This window comes from Nicotiana tomentosiformis, chromosome 12 (genome assembly GCF_000390325.3).
Source record: "Nicotiana tomentosiformis chromosome 12, ASM39032v3, whole genome shotgun sequence".
Lineage (NCBI taxonomy): Eukaryota > Viridiplantae > Streptophyta > Magnoliopsida > Solanales > Solanaceae > Nicotiana > Nicotiana tomentosiformis.
This window is the reverse complement of record NC_090823.1, coordinates 133557047-133579349: the sequence shown is the minus strand read 5'-3', so window position 1 is coordinate 133579349 and position 22303 is coordinate 133557047. Positions and strand designations below refer to the sequence as shown.

Genomic DNA, 22303 nt, shown 5'->3' with positions numbered 1-22303 from the left:
CCCCTAATAAAAACCTTATTTCAAATATTCGAGTCTCCGCATTCCAATCTTGTATACCATCTTCTCAGAAGTTAAAGTTGGCAAAGATTTAGTGAATAAATCTGTCGGATTGTCACTTGAACGGATTTGTTGCACATCAATGTCACTATTTTTCTGAAGATCATGTGTGTAGAATAATTTTGGGGAAATGTGCTTCGTTCTATCTCCTTTTATAAAACCTCCCTTTAATTGGGCTATGCATGCAGCATTGTCTTTGTATAAAATTATGGATCTTTTTATCACATTCCAAACTACATTTTTCTTGAATAAAATGAATCACTAATCTCAACCACACGCATTCCCTACTTGCTTCATGAATAGCTATTATCTCAACATGATTTGAAGACGTAGCAACAATAGATTGCTTTGTGGAGCGCCATGATATGACAGTACCTCCACATATAAACACGTACCCGATTTGAGATCGAGCTTTATGTGGATCAGATAAATAACCTGCATCTGCATAACCAACGAGATTTGCACTACCTTTGTTAGAATAAAACAAACCCATATCAAGTATTCCCTTTAAATATCGCAATATATGCTTAATCTCGTTCCAATGTCTTTATGTAGGAGAAGAGCTATATCTTGCTAGTAAATTAACAGAGAATGCTATGTCAAGCCTTGTAGCATTAGCAAGATACATAAGTGCACAAATTGCACTAAGACAAGGTATTTTGGGACCAAGGAGATCCTCGTCCTCTTATGGAGGTCGGAATAAATCCTTATTCACTTCAAGTAATCGAATAACCATTGGTGTACTCAATGGGTGCGCTTTGTCCATGTAAAGGCTTTTTTTAAGACTCTTTATGTATAGACAGATTGATGGATAAAAATTCCGTCTGCTAAATATTCAATTTGCAGACCAAGACAAAGTTTTGTCTTTCTAAGATCTTTCATCTCAAAATTTTTTCTTAAGATATTCAATTGTCTTTTGGAGTTCCAACAAGATTTATGTTATCAACATAAACAACAAGTATAACAAATTCTCATGCCATTTTCTTTATAAAAATACATGGACAAATAATATCATTTATGTAATATTCTTTAAGCAAATATTCACTGAAGCGATTATACCACATACGCTCAGATTGCTTTAAACCATACAAAGATCTTTGTAATCTGATTGAATATATTTTTCGAGATTTTGGATTTGCTTCGGGCATTTTAAGTCCTTCAGGGATTTTTATATAAATTTCATTATCAAGTGAACCGTACAGATAAGCTGTAACTACATCCATTAGATGTATTTCAAGCTTTTCATGTAGTACTAAATTGATTAGATATCGAAATATTATGGCATCCATAATAGGTGAATATGTTTCATCAAAATCGACTTCAGGTTGTTGTGAGAATCCTTGTGCGACAATGCGAGCTTTGTATCTTTCAATTTTATTTTTATCATTCCTTTTTCGCACAAAAATCCATTTATGACCAACTGGTTTTATATCAGCAAGTGTTTGGACTACTGGTCCAAAGACCTCTCTTTTAGCAAGTGCGTTCAATTCTGATTGAATTGCCTCTTGCCATTTTAGCCAATCAGATCTTTGTCGACATTCTTCGATAGATCGGGGTTCGAGATCCTCACTATCTTGCATAATGTTAAGTGCAACATTGTATGCAAAAATACTATCCACCACTATTTCAGATTGATTTAAATTAATCCCTTCACCAATAGAACTTATTAAAACCTTCACACTCACTTGAGTCTCGGTTAATTGATTTCTTCAGGAATCTCAAAACTAATCAGATATTGGGTCTCTTCAGGGGATCCCTTCATAGTATCGTTTTGATCATTTGTTGTTTTTCTTTTTCGAGGATTTCGATCCTTAGAATCCAAAGGTCTACCAAGCTTCAGGCGTGCTTTAGGTTCACTAGCTCTCATGCTAGTAAATGGTCATGTTGGGATATCAATTCGGATAGGCATATTCTCTACAGAGATATGTGACTTAGTTATCCTTTTCAAATATGTAAACGCGCTGACATTTGATTTGCTATATTTTTATAAATGATTGATCTTCTGGACCTCCTGATTACATATAGGGGTATGTGGATCAAAACTGGATAATGATAAAACTTTTCACACAATTTCTCTTTTGATTTCCTTTTTTTCTCCCCCTAATTGTGGAAGATTTGTTTCATCAAACCGACAATCTGCAAATCGAGCAGTAAATAAATCTCCCGTCAATTGTTCAAGATAGCGAATAATAGAGGGTGATTCAAACCCAACATATATTCCTAATCTTCTCTGCGGGCCCATCTTACTAAGTTGTGGTGGTGCTACTGGCACATATGCAGCACATCCAAAAATTCGTAGATAGGCAATATTTAGTTCATGACCAAAAACTAATTATGACGGAGAATATTTATTATAATATGTCGATCTGAGACGGATAAGTGATGTTGCATGCAAGATAGCATGGCTCCAAACAGTAGTGGGCAATTTTGTTTTCATAAATAGTGGTCTTGCTATCAATTGCAGGCGTTTAATAAGTGACTCTGCAAGGCCATTTTGAGTATGAACATAAGCTATAGGATGTTCAACTTTTATCCCAACTGATAGACAATAATTATCAAAAGCTTGAGATGAGAATTTTCCGGCATTATCAAGGCGAATAACCTTTATAGGATAATCTCGGAATTGTGCCCTTAATCGAATTATTTGGGCTAATAGCTTTGCAAACGCCAGGTTGCGAGATGATAAAAGACACACATGAGACCATCTTGAAGATGCATCTATTAGGACCATAAAATATCTAAACAACTCACTTGATGGGTGAATAGGTCCACATATATCCCCACGTATATGTTCTAAAAAGGCAGGGGATTCAATGCCAACCTTTATTAGTGATGGTCTAGTGATCATTTTGCCTTGATAACAAGCATCACAAGAAAATTCATTATTTGTAATAATCTTCACGTTCTTTAATTGGTGCCCACTCGAATTTTCAGTAATTCATCTCATCATTATTGATCCAGGATGGCCCAAACGGCCATGCCAAAGCACACAAATATTTGAATCAGTAAACTTCTGGTTTACGATAGAGTGTGCTTCAACTGTATTAATCTTTGAATAGTATAAAGCGGAAGATAAAGTTGGTAACTTTTTTACAATGCACTTCTGACTAGAAACATTCTTTGTAATACAAATATATTCCATATTCATTTCATATGAGACCCATTTCGGCGGATATCTATAAACCTCAACAAGTTTCTTTGGGACTTGGAGGAGAATAATACATTATCTATAATAAGTTTTGTTCCCTTAGACAGAAATATAGTGGCTCTTACGGAACCTTCAATCAAACTTATATTACCAGAAATTATTGAAACATTTGCTTTTTCCTTATGCAAATAAGAAAAGTATTTCTGATCTTTGAATATGGCATGAGTTGCTCCACTTCAATTACACAAATATCTACATGATTGGTTTTTGATCCAAACATAATTTGAGAATTATTCATATTCTTCAAAATGACATAAACAAAATAAATATGATAGTAAACATCACTATCAAAACATAACTTTTATTTATGTACAACAATTACATAACCATACTATCTACTACAAACAACAAAAATTAAAATATTTACATCTCTACAGATTCATCACCGATCACATGACTTGTTTCTCATTCCAGGAGTGCAAAGTAATCAGCTACATCAAAATGCATGAAGTCTAAATTATCTTCAGAAATAAAATTTGCTTTAGCATTTTTCTCTGTCTTCTTCGGGGAGGCTTGATACAACTCAACCAGGTGCTTTGGCGTACGACATGTACGTGACCAATGCCTTTTTCCTCCACATCTATATCATGCATTTTTTGGCTTTGCTACTTGCACCGCTTCATGCTTTTGTTTCTTCATTTTCCATTACTGGTGGTGAGGAGGGTTCGTTGGTGCATTATTATTACCATGATTAGAGTTTCTTTTCCGACCACGACCATGACCACGACTGGGGCCACGTACTCTTCTACGCTTAGCTTGGTGGAAGTTCGTCTCATTCACTTTAGGGAATGGACAAGAACTAGTAGGCCGACTTTCGTGATTTTTTATTAATAGCCCATTATGTTGCTTGGCTACAAGAAGACGTGAGATAAGTTCAGAATATTTTTTGAATCCCATATCTCGATATTGCTGCTGCACGAGCATATTCGAGGCATGAAAAATGGTGAAAGTTTTCTTCAACATATCATGATGAGTAATATTATCACAACATAGTTTCAATTGGGAAATAATTACGAACATAGCAGAATTATACTCACTGATAGATTTAAAATCTTGTAGCCTTAGATGAGTCCAATCATAACGTGCCTGTGGAAGAACGACCATCTTAAGGTGGTCATATCTATCTTTCAAATTATTACACAGTACGACTGGATCTTTAATAGTGAGATATTCCATTTTCAAGCTTTCATCAAGGTGATGGCGTATGAATATCATTGCTTTGGCACGATCTTGGGTTGATGTTTGATTTTTGTCCATGATGGTGTCTGCCATACCCATCGCATCAAGATGAATTTCAGCATCAAGCACCCAAGACATGTAGCTTTTGCTTGATATATCTAGGGTTACAAACTCAAGTTTAGAAAGATTTGACATTATTTAGAAAAAGAAAGTTCGTACCTCTGATACTTTCAAAGTATTTGCTCGAGATGGCAGAGTCTCGTGCTGATAATGTGTTATAAAATAAAGGCTGTAAAGTAAAGACAAGTATAGAGAGAAACTGATATATTATTCAAACTTCAGACTTATGTATATAATGAACTGAAATCTCCTCTATTTATAGAAGAAAGCAAGCTGATGTGTAAGCTGCTTTTGCAAGCTGCCGTGTAAGCTGCTACTGTACCAGATATAGATAATCTTCTATCGGTGGTAATGTTTATCCATAACGGAGTACCAAAAGGATAAACTCATTGTACTAGATATAAATAATCTTCTACCGGTGGTAATATTTATTCATAACAGAGTACCAAAAGGATAAACTAATTGTAACAGATATAGATAATCTTCTATCGGCTGTGATGTTTATCCATAACGGGTACTAAAAGGATAAGCTCATTCTACAAGATATAGATAATCTTCTACCGGTGTGATATTTATCCATAATAGGGTACTGAAATGATAAGCTCCTTCAAGGGATTTATTTCTAATAGAGTACTAAATAGATAAATATATTTACGGCGGAGTCTCATATAAAAGGTTTATTTTCAACGGAATAATAAATAAATATACATAATATAATATATTTATAACATGATGTACTTAATTCTCCTTAATTATGTTTTTATTACCTCTTCGTATATTCCTATAAAAAAAAAAAAACAAGAAGAAAGAAAGAAAAGATTGCGGCGCCATAAACACACTCCCTCTCAGTCCCACACCACCTTTTACACCTTCACTCTCCACTCAAAACCCTAACATCGATTCATATGCTATTTTCTATTAATTCTTCGTAATTTTTGTCGAATATCTTTCCCAACAGTTTGTATTAATGGAGCAAAAACAGAAAGAGCAGAAATTTTTAGTTTCATCTGTATCGGAGGTTTTACGTTCTTCGTATTCTATAGTTTTGGAAACCGAACCGGTTTTTTCTCGGTTCACTTTACAGTCCGGTTCACCTGAGCTTCGATTTGGTCAAGGCTCAACTGACGCCATTGTGCTTAATCTTCAATCTTCCCAGGCAAGTTTTTATATATTTTGTATATATAATTCATTTTTGTTCATGTATGAATATTGAGGATTTAGATAAAAACTATTTTTTATTAGAAACTACGCAAACACTACAAATCACAAAATTTCTTAATTTCGTATCGATAAATTTACCGTATGTTTTAGAAACTTCATAGAATCTTATAAAGAACAAAACATTTTAATTTTAAAAAGGCCATTTGAACCAACAAATCATGTTACTCCGTCAGTCACAATTTACCGTGATGCAATTTGACGACTGGGCATGTAGTTAAGAAAGGAAGAGTCGTTTTTAGAGCTTGTGCTCTAAAACAAGTAAGTCAGTGATATTTGTGTTGTTATAAATCATCTTATTAAGGGTAATAGAAAGTTTAAAATTAAATTTAAATATAAAAAGTAAAGAGTATCACGTAAATTGGGATGAAGGGAGTAATTTTTTAAAACTAGTAAAAATACTATAAACTCATAAATTTCTTTTAGATAAATCTACTATATATTCGGAAACTACGTTAATATACTATAAAGAACAAAACTTTAAAAGTTGAAAAAGCCATTTGAATAACCAAACCATGTTAATATTATATTTGGGATGGATGGGAAGTATGAAGTAATAATAATGATGGTGATCTTTTGGCTCACATTTTCTGCATTTTCTTATACATGAATAACCTTATTGAATTAGTTAAAGTTGTGGTGGGGCTTTCACATTTAGTACATTTTCTCACGTTTTCTAGTCAGTAATCAACAGTCAAACAGAATGACCAGTGTTTTTTAGCAGAGAAGTGCAGAAAATGGAGAATAAAACTGAAAACGTGATAATTTTAACTGATGCTTGTTCGTTAGGATTTATCTTTAGCTATGTGTTTGAGGGGCATTATCTTAGCCTTGGTTCTTCTTTCATTTTTCCAGTTATTCAAGCTAGGCCCTGCTGAATCTCTATGCATATCTGAAGCTTCTGAAGCCAATAAAGAGGTATGATATATAGAGCATAAGGTCGTATTAAATTGTGATACTGGACCGGTTAGTTGTTTTTTACCTGCAAATCAATTTAGAATCCTGTTCAGTCCGGTAAGGATTTCTAGAAATGTTGTGATGTTGCGATACCTTTTGTCAATGATGATTTTTCTAGTGAATGTTATACCATCAATGGAATCAACAGACTATTAGGAATGCTTCCACTTCATTTGATTTTGATTAGCAAGAACAAAATCTGGTTATTACCTATCATAATTGCAGTAGCATTAAAAGATTATCTATTAGAATATGCTGCCTGTACGAGTCTCATGCTCACATATTTGTTTGTAGATGACCAAGCACTACTCTGCAATCTGCATAATGCCGAAAACATGCAATACTGCAAACTTGTGTTCGACATATTATTAATTTAACATGTTGCATTAGGATTACACAGTTATGTATGTGTAAAATATGTGTGTTTGTCAATTGGTATACATCACTTATCTTGTCCTGGAAAATAAGTCAAATGTACTTACTTTAAATTTAAATTGGAATATGTTTGTGAAATTTGATGTTGTCATATTAATGTTATGCATTAACTTTGGTCTTTTGAACCAGAAAACATATTCAAGGGGAATCTCCATTCAATTTAGAAACGAGGAGGAAAGTAGGGCCTTCCATTGTGCATTTGAGCAATGGAAGAAGGAAGTGGTTGTTCAAGGTCTGTTTTGATGTATGTCTGCAATTGCTCTGTAACAAGTTTCCATGCTACCTTGTGGAGTAGCCACATTCTCCTTTCCAACAACTGCTGCAGCTTTTCATGTTTGTTCAAGATTTATTTGATTCTTTGCAGTTGTCTAGATATTGTTGTTACTGAGATGCTAGTCTCATGATTCTGTGTGGTGAAATAACACTTGTTTTTTATAGCATTCTCTACGTGACATTTACTTAGATACCAAATTGTGAATGTTTGAAGTGTTGTGGAAAGAATATTTACTTTTACTGGACTTTGTTTATGGCTTCTTTTTTTTTTCCGATTGATAAAGGTATTCTATTAAAGTGCAGCAAAGTGCTATTAATCCATTGTCAGTGTTGAGATGGAAGCATAGTTATTGAATTAGATAAATTAGATAGTTACTTTCCTAACATGTCCTGAGGTATTAAGAGCCTCATAATCTGCCAAGTGTTATCAACATTTGATTGGTTATTGTCATCTATTCTACTATGGGTTGCCTTGGATTACTAATTCCTTTGTTGAGTTTTTCTAAAGCACTTGCTTTTATTCCCCACAAAAACTACAGTTTAGATACTTGACTTCCTAATAAGAAAAAGCTGGTTTTAGATATTTGATTATGTTTATCTTATCAAAAAAGACAAAAGAAGATACCGACTATGTTTAGCTTAATTACGTAAGATCAATGCATTTAAGGACATCTATAGTACTGCTCTACTCAGTGAAGCTAACTGTAATTACTTAATGAAAATGAATCTGCAATGTAACTGCTTTTCAATCTCTTAAGATATTAAACTTTTGTTTCTTACACCACAAAAGCACCACAATGGGCTAATGAAATTTTTGATATAAGAATAAATAATGCTGACTTGTGTAACTGTAACTTGTTCTTGTCTTTCTTTCAGAATGTCCTTTGACAAATGGAGCAATATCAACTTCGAAAAGCAAATTTGATGACAAAATAGAGTCATCTTCTGCCAAAATGTACTTTCACTACTATGGGCAGCTATTGCATCAGCAGAATATGTTGCAGGATTTTGTAAGGACAGGTAGTATTCTGAACTTTAATATTTTCTATGTTTTTCCTCTGGTCATGACCTGGGAATTTCTTTATAGAGGTTCATAGTGTGTCATGAGATGATGTGCTCCCTTTTGTTGCTCCTAGAATATTACGGAACTCTTCCCCTTTTGCATTTCTAAGGGATCATACAGTTAAATCGCACTATGGAGAGTTTGACTTGGCAAGTATGAAAACTTGCAGGAACCTATTATTCTGCTGTAATTGAGAACCGTGCCGATTTTCTTGGTCGCATAGTGGTTGATGTTGGTGCTGGTAGTGGCATTTTGTCATTATTTGCTGCTCAGGTGATCTGTTTGTACCAATGCATCTTGTGTATTTCGATAAATGATATCAACCATGGCACAGCCAGTTATGCTGATATCTCTACTCTAAATCTTTTCTTTTTCCCACCTCTCTACACCCAAAAATCCTCATAGGCTGGTGCAAAGCATGTTTATGCCATAGAGGCTTCTGAAATGGCCGAATATGCAAGAAAACTTATTGCTGGAAATCCATCACTGAATGAAAGAATTACAGTAAGTGTTCTTTTATTTGTTTAAGCTGATCCCTCTTAGTATGGTATTGAGGTGCTGTTTATGGATTGATTGTTCTTTTGTCTTTTCGATGTCTTTTCCAATGCTATCCGACATATTCAAATAGTGTCTTGGTAGTGCTTCTTATGCTTTTTTGTAATGTTTCATCCATGGATGTTTAGGTAATCAAAGGAAAGGTTGAAGATGTAGAGTTACCTGAGAAAGCTGATATTTTGATCTCTGAGCCAATGGGTAAGCTTGTCTAGTTAGTCTCATTTTTAATTCATTATAGATCATGTTAACTTCTAAGATGAAGCATTGTGTATACTTTGGTCGTGCTGCAAGTTTGTTAGAACTTTAGGTTATTCCTCTGGATTGACGGCTAAGTTCTTTATGAAACATCACTAAAACTATATCAGTGTTAATTATTTGATTAATTATTTGCAAAGCGAGTAAAGATAAGCTTGCTGTTAGAGTATGTTTCAAGAACCTATACTATTAAAGACGGAGAGTATATGAAAGATTAAGACAATGGCAACATCTGATCTGATGAATGCTTGTGCAATCTATGGACCAAACAAAAATGAAGAGAAGGTCCATTTTTCCTATGTGCTAGGAACAATTCCGATTGTCTATAAAAGCTGAGAGCAATAAACACAAATATACATGTCCAGTAGCCAATACACATCCTAAAAACCAACTTTCATACATACTACAAGTTGAGTTGCATTTAAATTTGTATTGCCTGATTGTCCACTATTTTCCTTATAGGGTGAAGAATTCCTAGTATTCAGCATTTGCTATATTTGTTTTCATATTGTAGAATCTAAAGTCCTATTTTACTACAGACAGCTGCAGCTTTTGCCAGAAACTTCATTCTCAGATGCATCAATCATGAAAGAATTTTTTTTCCTTTTTTGTAATATTTGCATCTGCATCTTATAGCTAACTAAAACAATAGGGTTCTTTGGGCCTTTAAAAATGAGCACTTCTTTTTTAAGTCCAAGAAATAATTTTCTGTTATTTTCTTTCAATTCTGGTTTTCATTTTAGTTATCTGAACAACATAATTTTGGTTCTGTCATTTGTCTCCGTCTTTTTTCCTTATAATGAAATGGGAGGTCAAAGTTATAGAGGACTTCAGGAGAGGCTGCTTTGTTCATTACGAGTCAAATGCAGTCCAGCATTTTGCAAAAAGAAAGCTCTGTGTGTGTGTGTGTGTGTGTGTAGGTGGAGACAGTGTTATCAAAAACGAAAAGCTCTAAAAAGCGATGTAGGTCTATTAGGGTCTTAAGCGCAAAGCACGCTTAAAATGTGGGCTTTGGTAAAAAAAGGCGCGACTATGGGAAAAAATAAAATATATATATTATTCAAGAACAAAGTAACCAATTCATTTATAATGTTTTCCTTTACACCTAATACATTTATTTTCTGATTATATTTGTTGTTTGGTGCCACTTGATTCCCAATACAACTCATGGGCAATGAGGCGCATGTCTTAGTGCCTTGCCTTACACTGAAGCGCAACTTAAGAGAAACGCCCTCCTTGAGCTTTTCTAAGCTTAAACGCGCCTTAAATGAGCCTTTGGCAACACTGGGCGGAGAAGAAGAAAAGAAGGGCTATCATCTATTTAACTGGACATTCTTGCTTTGCTTGTGATATGAATTTTGTTCAGTTCTCTTTTCAGTTCAAGCAAAAAATAGGATTGTAATCTTCCAAGATATGGTAGAACGTGTTAATCCAGAATAACCAGAATGCAATTAATAAAATATTCAAAAGAGACATGCTTAAACCTGCTGAGTGTGTGACACAGTGCTTATACCTTACAGGTACTTTGTTGGTTAATGAAAGAATGTTGGAGTCCTATGTGATTGCAAGAGACCGATTTCTTGTTCAAAATGGAAAAATGTTTCCTGGTGTCGGAAGGTAATTTTATTTCTTGTCAGCACATTGAGGAGCCTTGCCTTGTCAAATCAATGATGATGTCTGCAATTTTCTTGTAAAATTTTGTTCTCATAGTCATTTCGCGCAACTGTTTGTTTTTATCCCTTCAAACGTCTCTGTCATGCCAAATAATTTGAAGCTAATATTCTTCATTAAATTGTTATTTTACTGTCTTATCTTTCTGGCATATTGAGTGTGCTGCTAATTTAGAAATGAAATGTGAAATTAATATTAGTGTTAGATATAATATCTCAACTTTTGCTTGTGAGTTGCATTGGTAATGATTATTTGCTTCATCTTGAGTAGCGCAGCTTGTTCCTTAAATGGATTAGTTTAGGAGATTGGAGTATGTTGATATAACTAATTGACCCACAGTTTCAACTATCCGCTCTAGTTTTGTTTTCTCAGGGTATTATATGAACTTTCAAGCTTAATTCTCAGTCTCGTCCGGTGTGTGTATATGTTGGCTGCCAGTTCCCCCTTTTTTCTTTCTAAAGATCTTCTTTCCCCTTTTGCACATGTTTGCCTGATTACTCATAGCATTTGGGCTGAATCTAATGCATATTTCCTACCTTTCTTTAATGGTTGCATTTACATATTTCTGCACGAATTCCATCAAGTGTCTTAGCGTGCATTACATAAACCAGCATGTAACCGTTTTATTATTTTCCTTCATTTGTTTTGTCTTGGATATGATGTTATCACCATTTTTAGCTTATGTTTCCTTTTACTCTTGTAGAATACACATGGCACCATTTAGTGACGAATATTTGTATATGGAAATAGCAAATAAGGTACACACTGGATCATATCACCTTTTTTTCTTGATCTTGGAGTAGTTCTGTTCTAAAAATTTTTCCTTTCTTCTCTGGATGCCCTTCATGTTTCCCTCCTCCAACCAAGAGAAAGAGAGGAAAGAAAACCGCAGCTCCTTCTCTTCAGGGAAGGAAGATTGATGGATACTATGTGTTTTTCCATATTAAGTGTTTTGATTGATTTAAGAGGTTTGTTGAGGCGTAGTAGTAGTTGTTGAGGTGGATAGTGTTCATTTGTAATTGTGGGGTTCCCAGAGAAGAATCTGAAACTTTTCTTGAATGCACTGTATACCTCCTGTAAAAGTTCTTTTGCAGTTTTGCCAATGAAAAGTACTGAAATTTTGTTCATCTTGTGCTCTTAAGAGAATAAGACCTCGATTGCTAACGGAATATCTTATGAATCTGTGGCTGGGAAGCAAACTGAATGCCATCTAAATTCAGTGTGACAAATAGAATTTTTGTTATTCAAGCTTCAACATCACCGTGGCTGTCTATTAAATCTTCATTTTCTTTCCTTTTTCTTTTTAACAAGTTTGAATGATTCAGGCAAAGTTTATTGGCAAAAATCTCATTGTCCAAAACCATTTTCCAATTACTACTAGCATTTACCACTAGCTTCTACAAATGTCTGATAGTCTGCACTTTGGCTTTCTTTTGTTTTTATACGCTTTATTTCTTCCTTTTGGATGATATGATTTAGTTACCATTGTTTTCATTATCTTTTTGAACTGCCAGACAATGTCTTGATATTACTTTTATTCCTCGTCATCCAGGCGACCTTTTGGCAGCAACAAAACTACTTTGGGGTTGACTTGACACCTTTGCACGGATCTGCTTACCAAGGATACTTTTCTCAGGTCAATATCCTATAGATTAGGAACTTTTGACTTGGACTGGCTTTAATGACTATACTTGTCTGATCTCTGAATACTTCACTTTGACTTGGCAGCATTTTTAGGGCTTTCTTAAATGTTTCATTTTCCTGCTGTATGGAATCTCTTATTGATTAGTTACTTGTACTTCTAAATGTGCAATCTATGCTAGAATATCCAATTTGTATTATGGAAACTTCAGAAATAAGGGTGTTTTAGAAGTGTCACTTTTGTTTGACTTCTATGTATCTAGAATTATCCCTACATGTACTTGGTGGTCAGTTTGGAAGGAGAAAAACTGTAGTCTTTAGATGTCTTGGGGGTAAAAAAAACAAGTCTGGATTACACAAGTCTCACTTATCAAAGAAAAAAATAGAAAAGGAAATTAAAAAACATTCGTCTGGAATATGTCTACATATTAATGGTCACTGCATTACTTGCTTAGGTGCAGAAAGGGGGGGGGGGGGAGGGGTTCCATATTTGTTTTGAAAGCTTGCGCCAGTGTTAAATCCATCCATTCGTTTTTTGGCATGTGTGAGAGCGTTGTATTTTGTAATGACTTTTCAGATATTTTCTTGGGTTTTAGCTAGCGTTTGGCCATAGATTCCCAAATTTATTCTGAAAAATCTGATTTGGGTGAAGTTTGGTTTGAAGATAAAAATGTGTTTGGACATCTGTTTTGGGTGAATTTTGGTTTGGAAAAACATGAAACATGACTTATACCCACAAGTTCTAAAAATTATCACAAATACCCAACAGTACCATTATCAATAACATTCATTATATTATCCCAAATCATAGTCCTGAACATAAATAAATTTGATACAAAATTATCATTTTTATAATGAACTACATGATACACTATCATATAACCGAGAAGACGAAGCAAAATCGTTACAAAATAATAAATGGTGGGATCTTTTATAAAATATAAAAGTTTGGGGCAATTTTTAAAAAATATAATAGAGATATTTTGGCCCAAAACCAGCTATTGAGCTGGTTTTGGGATTTGGGATTTGGCCAAAATGTAGGCAAAATCTATGGCCAAACATGTGTTTGCCAAATAAAACCCAAGTTTATTTTGGCAAAATCTATGGCCAAACGGGTCCTTAGAAACTCCCAAAAATGCTTAGAAACTCCCAAAAATGCTCCTTGAAAGTTCATTATACTAACACATTATGTATTCTTTTTTTTCCCCTCCTCGAGTGTGTGGAGGCTTGGGCTTATTCAAAGTCAATGTTTTAAGAAGAAACTATTTTGATTGGCTGTGTTAATCATATAAAAGTTTATTTATTATAGAGGGTAATTAAAAGATGCCCCTTCACGTGAGGGATAGATTCGCTCTCACTCTCTCGTCAAGCATGTGAAAATGTTTTTTTGTTGATGTGTAGATGTGATACCAAACTCAAGACCTCTGCCTGATTTAACACCATGTCAAATTGCTTCAAACGCCTCATCATTGGAGAGGGGACATTTCTATTTATTGTGTTATGTCTTTAACATTTTCTAATGGGAAGTTGATTGAAGGAACTTGAAAGATCCAGATGCTATAAAGTATACTAGGTTACTAGTTTGATCAAGGGAATAGTCCTACCAAATCTTACTTAACGCTTAAAATGTGTGTAACCAATCAATATGCCACATAAGACATAAGAAAAAGCGTTAATGAGGGGTATTATCTTAGTTCAATATGAATATATGATAGGAGGGGCTACTTGTTTTTTTCTGTCCAAGATATTGAACTGGTGAATGAATCAATTGGTTTCTTATTCAAATGCAATAAACCAGCTACTTTTAATTTAATAATTTGGCTTCTAAGATGCAATAGATGTAATTTATTCAGGAAAAAAAAATGCAATAGATGTACTTGTTAGCCAAAGATTTTGTGTATTTGTGATTTATAGTCCAAGCTTAAATACTAGATAATGTTTTGGTTGAGGTATGCATGCTTCTGACTCATACTCTTTTTCCATTTTCTTTGGATATTCTTGTCCTTTTGCAGCCAGTTGTTGATGCTTTTGATCCTAGGTTATTGGTAGCTCCTGCAGTGTCCCATGTGATAAACTTCAATTCTGTAAAGGTATTATCAATCAACATTTTATTCTGTATGGCGTGCAAAAGAAGTGACGATGCATTCTGAATTCTGAGTAGGCCTACTATTCCTTTTCTTTCCTTCTAATACAGGAAAAATACTATTAGATAAAGTATGGCAATGTTTGAATTAGAAAACAATTTACTGACTTGGGGGTCTCTTGGTTAAAATGTAAAGGAAATGAACGGGGAGGAAACTATACAGATACTGTTTCCTAATGCGTAGTTCTGACAAAAAATGCACTGCAGGTTAGGTCTTTATCTGTCCGTGGGTTATTTTAAAAAGATCTTTAAAGTAAAAGATACACTCTTTGTTCTTTATATGAAAATTGAATAAAGGCTTCACAGAGATTCAATTTCAGGGTTCAAGATAGTGAAATTAACATTTGATGGATAATCATGAAAAGAAATAAACTTAACATAAACACAAGGTAGCGGTAACTTTTAGGTGTAAAGTATGCTTTTCCAAATCTACTACTGATATGCTTTCCATTTATATTTATTCTTTATGATATTCTTGAAATGAACAAAAAATGTATTTACCGTGTAGTGGGAGGTGTTAATTAAGGGAAGATTTAGCTGAAGTGATATTGCTCTTTTAACTGAGAGTTATCAGATTTACTGAATAAGTAACACAGATTGTGGGCATTCTATCCAGAAATTGTTGAAACATGATATTTCCCGCATCTATATTACAGGAAGAAGATTTATATGAAATTGACATCCCGTTGAGATTTCTCTCTTCTGTTAGCACTAGAATTCATGGGCTGGCTTGCTGGTTTGATGTACTTTTTAATGGAAGGTAAACTTTTTCATCCCCTGGGTTCTGGCACTTGGTCTTTTTACTTTTGCTGCTAAATCATTTCCTCTTTTCTGCAGCACTGTGCAAAGGTGGCTGACCACTGCTCCGGGTGCAGCAACAACTCATTGGTATCAGCTTCGGTGTGTCTTACCACAACCACTTTATGTCATGCCGGGACAGGAGATAACTGGTCGGCTTCACCTAGTTGCCCATAAGGCACAAAGTTATACCATTTACTTAACATTGTCAGGTAGGTCTTTATTATGGTTATTTGCAACATGTCCATCATGTTTGGTTATCTCTAACTCCTATCCAGTCAAGATTTGCTGATGTTTCTTCAAGAATCTAACATGTCATTAATTTGAATAGCTCTTGTTGGAGATATGCTCCAAACGTCATCTGTTAAACTTGATCTGAAGGAACCGTATTACCGGATGTCCCAGCCCCAGGCATATTCATTAGCACAAGATCAACAACCTAATCAGCTATTACAAACACAGGTATTGCAGATTTCATAATCACAATTTTCGCTGTCATGCCCTACTCTGCCCCCCTCCCCCTATCCAAATTTTCTAGGTGTACCTAAGCTTTTGGTGATTTTGAATATATTTGAGGTGTTGAGATTCGTGCTAAATTCTTTTGAGCCACACCTGTACAGTGGTAGTTTTAGGCTCCAGTTTTTTATAATAGCAAATGATGGCTTCAGTTGGGCCTGTTTACACTTTGCTTGATCTAATTCATTTTTCTTAAACTTGCTTTCTCTTATGAGCCTCATCTAAGGGACTAAAAGTTCAAGTTGTTAAGTAGAGAGGTAGAGGAACGGACTCATTATCCACCAAGTTTTGAACCATGTGCCCATAGCCCTCGAGATTTCTTGATTATGAAAAAAAAAGGTTTTAAGTTGTTCAAGAGCAGCCACCTTATTTACTTTAGTCTGCAACACGCCACATCATGTGCGATCCCAACTATTTTTCTTGGCAAAGCACCTCTGCATGTTTTATCACCATGTTAAAGTTTGTAACTGTCTTCTCTAAAAGCTTAAAGTGTTAAAGAGAGCACAAATTAGTTTAATTGTAAATTTGCAACAAAAGTTTTAATACATGTTCTTTACTTTTATAGAGCATGATATCCTGTATTTGTAGGCTGGCTTACAAGCAGGGTTTATTTGTTACTCCCTTCCGTTCCAATTTATGTGAACCTGTTTGACTGGGTACGGAGTTTAAGAAAAAATGAAGACTTTTGGATTTGTGGTCCTAAACAAGTCAAAAAGGGGCCCATAGTATTTGTGTGGTTATAAAAGCTTCTCAGTAAGGATAAAATTGTAAGTTTAAGCTAAATTGTTTCCAAATTTAGAAAGGGTTCATTCTTTTTGGAACGGACCAAAAAGGAAATAGGTTCACATAAACTGGAACTGAGGGAGTACCTTTTATTGCTGTTAGTGAGCTCAAGTTTTACCTTTTCTATCTTGAACAGGACATAGAATTACCATCTCGAGATGAAGATGGCTCAATCCTGATGCAACCACCCTCCCCAAATTCAGGCGCTGAGCTACATTCACTCTGATATTAAAATCCAACTATGTGGATGTGCATGTCGACGCTCTCTTGTATGTGTAACATTATAAATGTCTTGGCTAAGCTATGGTCCAAGTTCTAACCTGAATAATTTACCATTTACATCTTCAATTGACATTACAGACTGCATGTTGAATGCTTCCATATTAAACTTCATATATGTGGCTATTTGAGCTGTGCAGTAGTATATACTCCCCAGTTTTACTGGTACAGTTTTTTCAATTTCCTTCTTTCCTTGTGGCGTTTGGACATTCAAATGCCATTTACGTGACCTTTTGTTCGGGTTTGGCATCGTTGTTAGCTATGTTGCTCGGATCCCCGCCAAAATGTTGCCACTCTTATGTGGATCTTTGAAAATTAATGCATATTTAGAGGATTTGATACCGACACAGTAGCATTTTTGGAGGATCCAAGCAACATATATTGTTAGGGGTCGTTTGGTACAATGCCCCAATCAAATACACCAAGAAGTCTTAAAACATCATACGAACTTATTCGAAACCTCAAATTACATCAAACAACGCTAAAACCACGAATCATACCTCAATTCAAGCTTAAGGAACTTAAGAATTTTCAACTTCTACATTCGATGTTGAAATCTATCAAATCAAGTCCGATTGACATCAAATTTTGCACACAAGCCATAAATGACATAACAGACTTATTTCAACTTTCTGAATCGAAATTCGAGCCCGATATCAATAAAAATCAATTTGTGATCAAACTTTGAAATCTTTAAGCTTTCAAACTTTTAATTTTTTATAATTGGCTATAACTCGAGCTAGGGACCTCCAAATTAAATTACGGGTATACGCCCAAGTTTCAAATCACGATATGGATCTATCGGAACTGTCAAAATACTAATCAGGGTCCGTTTGTTCAAAGTGTTCCTAAGTCACTCAAATGAGTTTTGAAGATCTATTTCACATTTTTTATCAAATTTTTACATAAAAACTTTTTGGTAAAATTTACGAACTGCGCACGCAAGTCGAGGAATGCTGAAAGGTGCTATTCAAGGTCTCATAACACAGAAATAAACATTAAATTTAAAGATAACCTTTCTGGTCATCATATAATACAACCATCCAAATAAGCTGTTAAGCAAAAACTAGATCTTCAGATTTATTTTTGGCCAAATACATAGGTGGCCCTTAAAGTTGTAACTAATTTTCATTTTTACACTTAACTAAACCTTGTTTCCATTAGACACTTTAATTATATTCAAAGTGTGCCTAGTGAACAAGTTTTCACTAGCCAGTTAGGAAAATATAGCGTGTGAAGTTCACACGCGATGACGTGGAATATATGACAAATGAAAAATGCCATGTGGCTTTTTTAGTTAAAATTAATCAAAAGTCAACAAAAAGATTAGAAAAAGGAAAAAAAACTCATGGTATTCTTCCCAACTGCCTCGCCTTTTCCCCCAAATGCAGCAGCCCCATAGTCAATTATGATCACTATTCTTTTGTTCTCCGTCCAACACCAACCAGCCGTCTTTCTCCATTGACCCATTCTAAACACCACCACCTAAAATTCTTATCAAACATTTCCGTTCTCTTCAAGGTTCCATGTTCCTTTTTGAGCTTTAAGATTTGGGATTTCTGAAATCATTTCTTAAAGTTTCTTAATTCTGATTTTTGGGATTTATGAGGGTTCTTGTTGAAATGGATTACAGTTGAGATTGTGGTTGAGTTGTGATTTTCTGATTTGAGAAATCATTCTCAAGTTCTCGTTTCGTTTGATTTCCGATCGCCGTCGCCATCTCTGTTTATTACGACTCTGAAACAATTTTTTGTGATCGGCAATCTAGCGTAGCCTTTGATTTAAATCTTAAAGATGGTATGCATCTCTACTTAAAAATTCTTCTTCTGTTTGGTTTGCCGCCGGAGACGGCATGATATATATATATATATAGAACCCTTCTTCAGTTAGACAAGGTGGGGAGTTCTTGGAAGGAGGTAGCCGAGGGTCTATCGGAAATAACATTCTCTACCCAAACCTGGGATAAGGTCTGCGTACACACCATTCTCACCATATCCCACTAATGAAATTATATTGTGTTGTTGTTGTAACCCTTACTCTTTCTCTTGATGTGAAGAGTAACTATAAAAATAACTTGAGAAGAAAGACAAATATTTACATAGGAGAAGAAACTAATCTGTGAAGAAGAAGGACAATAGCCAGGTGGCTGCTGTATCATGCCGATCTTGGTGAGGAAACTGCAGGCAGGTGGATAGAAAAATTCAACATGGGAAAAAAAGAAAAAATATAATTTTTATCAACTCACGCGCCTAATGAAAGTGACCAACACTTATTTTACCTTGTCACTATGTTGTGTTTAGTACACACACTTTGAACGTAGTTGAAGTGCCTAATAGGAATAAAGCTAAAATTGATGACAACTTTAACAGGTTGCTTATGTATTTGGACTTTTTTTTTATTAAATAAAAACATGGCAACCTCCTAACAATGCCGTTGTTGACTAGATTTTAATGACAACAACGTTCTCTTTTTGAACGAACTTCAGACATTGATCTAGCTATAAGAACACAATACATACATCGCGCACACACGTCAGAACTAACTACAGTTTGTTTGGATTGTTGTTACATGTCGTTTAATAATGTATCGTATTGTATTGTATTGTATTATTTTATAAATACAATATTTGGATATGTTGTAACGTTTGTCGTCGTTTATCATGTCATGTACCAACAATATGAAAAATAAACTTGCTACATTACTAAGAAAAGATAGGATACAGAGTAGAATTATTATATAAAAAAGTAGGGTAAAAGATAAAATATGATTATTTAATAATAAGCAAGGACATATGTAAGAAAAAAGCAAGGTATAACGGCGCTGTCACACCATACGTCGTTCCATAAAGTGACATTTTTCGTCATTACGTTACGATGGACGATACAATAAAATTTAAGTAACAGTCAAAATAAATATTGTATTTAAAGTAACAATACGATACCATACAATATGTAATAACCATGTAAACAAGTTGTTAGAACCATACCGTAGACAAAAGCCTAGTATTTAAGTAAAGAAAAGTTGAGATACCAAACAGTCAAACACCGTTGACACTCCAAAATTTAGCTATTCTAAAGAACAATGCCATGACCAGCAGGAGGATTGAGCAGCCCAATATAGAGGATATGACTTCTTTGCTTCCTTAATAAATTGAAAAACAAGATTCTGAATTGGCATTTTGCTACCAATTAGTTCATGTTTTAACCCTAATCATTCAACCAATTTCAACAACTTATTTTCCTCTGATATCACTTCATACAACGTACGTAAATAGATCCCAAGTGATATAATTGTTGCCTTACCAACAATATCAAATGCAAAAGGAGAACTCCATCCTATTAAAGAAATAAATGCTCCAATATTAATGAAAATTATCAATACTTTCATCGATGCTGACAACATCTTCGTTGCTCTACTGAATTCCTCAAGCGTTATATTATAAAGCTCTTTGGGTAATATATAGATCGAGAAGCATTCTATGAAATAATGTGAATTTATCGCACGTATTCGTCTCAGATTTAAACTGGCGAAATACATAAAACGCCTCTTTAAGTTGTCCCCGCCGATCGTTTGAACACCTCAACTGAGGCCTTTTTCATTTAAACGTTTCACATGACTAAAAAGTGAACTCAATAAACACCCGACCTCACCAGCCCCCGTCGCGTGTATTACACCTCCAGATCTGCGCGTGTGTAAGTAATCCCAACGATAATGTAGCGGAATTTTTGTGAAATTCCAAAAAAAAAAACTTAATGAAGTCCCTAATTTAAATTCCCAAACCCAACCCTAAAAATTTATTTCACTTCTCTCACCTCTCCAGCCACATATATCTTCTTCCTCCCTAGCAAAGCAGCAAAATTTCTTTTCTTCTCTCTCTCTACTTCTTCTATTTCAATGGAATTTGTTGTTAATTGCAAATGTGGCCAAATTTCTCCTTTAAAACTTTCGTGGTCACCATTTAATCCGGGTAGAAGATTTTATGGCTCTAGATTTGGGAAAACTGCCGATGGTGGATGCGATTTTTTTCGTTGGTATGATGTTAAATTGTCCTAACACTATTCCAAAGTCATGTATGGATTATTAAAGAGGGTAAAAAATCATGAAGAAGAAAAGTCGAAGTTGATGAAGAAACAGGGGATTTTGGTGTGGTTGCTTGTAATTGTAATTGAGGGAATCTTCTATTATTTAAGTGTATAGTATATGTATATGGGCATGTAACCCTATTTATTTTACTGCAATGTTGTTTTTGATTTATGGCCAATATTTCCTATTCAATGTAGTTAAAATTTACAATGTGTATGATGAAGTTTTCAATGATCAAATGTGTTTTAGTTTCTGTAAGAAAACTAGACTACTGAAGCAAAGGTGGACTAATCCGATCTCATAATAGCAAAAAACTATACTGCCAATATCATAATAGCAAAGGTTGAATAATCTGAAAAATTGAACTAACAAAAGCAGGTTTATATACATCCCATGCAAAAGTAAGGTTCATACATATGACCAAATGACCAACATAAGTAGGTTCAAAATACTTCACAAAATATGGTTCATGCACATGACCGACAAAATACAAGAAACTTCTTCATAAATTTGATTTTGACAAGAGTCAACTGGTGTGGATGAAGTAGAGGTTTCGACTTTCATCTTTTTGTTGGAAACTACAACATCCCTTTGCTTTTGAAGTTGATTCCCTTTCTACTTGAGACCATTTGATCTAAATTCAAGATCTACATTAGTTTGTGCAGCCTTCATCAAGTTTGCACCGGTTGAAATAAGTCTTTCAACTTGGCCTACCAGGCTACAAAATACACTTAGTCAGTAATGAATCATGCAGAAGCATAATGATAGAAAATACAGTTAACTAATATTGAATAATACTTCTCACACTCACATTAAGGATACTAGTTCCTGTTTGTGTGTCTGTGTACAAACCAAAACCAGAATTTCTGGTTCTTTTCTTTCCAACAGAAGCAGCAAGTGTTTTGGCAGTAGCAGAAATAGATGCACCAGATGTAACAGAAGCACCAACTGATCTTCCACCTCTTCCCCTACCATATCCTCCACATCTTCCCCTACCACCACTTCCTACAGTTCCTCTATCTCTTACTGATGGTGTGTTCCTTCTTATCTTTGATGTTTCAGCACACAT

General features: G+C 34.7%; 1 protein-coding gene across 1 annotated transcript; it reads left to right on the top strand.

The window, feature by feature from the left end:
• Positions 1-5384: 5384 nt before the first annotated feature.
• LOC104105946 (probable histone-arginine methyltransferase 1.3) lies at positions 5385-17331 on the top strand. The gene is made up of 15 exons (XM_009614383.4): positions 5385-5720; positions 6638-6700; positions 7304-7406; positions 8324-8467; positions 8680-8783; positions 8916-9014; positions 9194-9263; positions 10841-10937; positions 11695-11749; positions 12544-12627; positions 14645-14722; positions 15432-15535; positions 15613-15785; positions 15905-16035; positions 17009-17331. Exons 1-15 carry the CDS (start codon positions 5532-5534, stop codon positions 17096-17098), a joined length of 1584 nt encoding a protein of 527 aa, XP_009612678.1. The 5' UTR covers positions 5385-5531; the 3' UTR covers positions 17099-17331.
• The last annotated feature ends 4972 nt before the right edge of the window (positions 17332-22303 follow it).

Excerpts from the sequence above, each read along its gene's own strand:
- LOC104105946 (XM_009614383.4), top strand. The coding sequence starts at position 5,532 with ATGGAGCAAAAACAGAAAGAGCAGAAATTTTTAGTTTCATCTGTATCG. Across the intron at positions 8,784-8,915 it reads TGTCATTATTTGCTGCTCAG|GCTGGTGCAAAGCATGTTTA; the intron begins GTGATCTGTTTG and ends AAATCCTCATAG. Across the intron at positions 16,036-17,008 it reads ATCAGCTATTACAAACACAG|GACATAGAATTACCATCTCG; the intron begins GTATTGCAGATT and ends TATCTTGAACAG.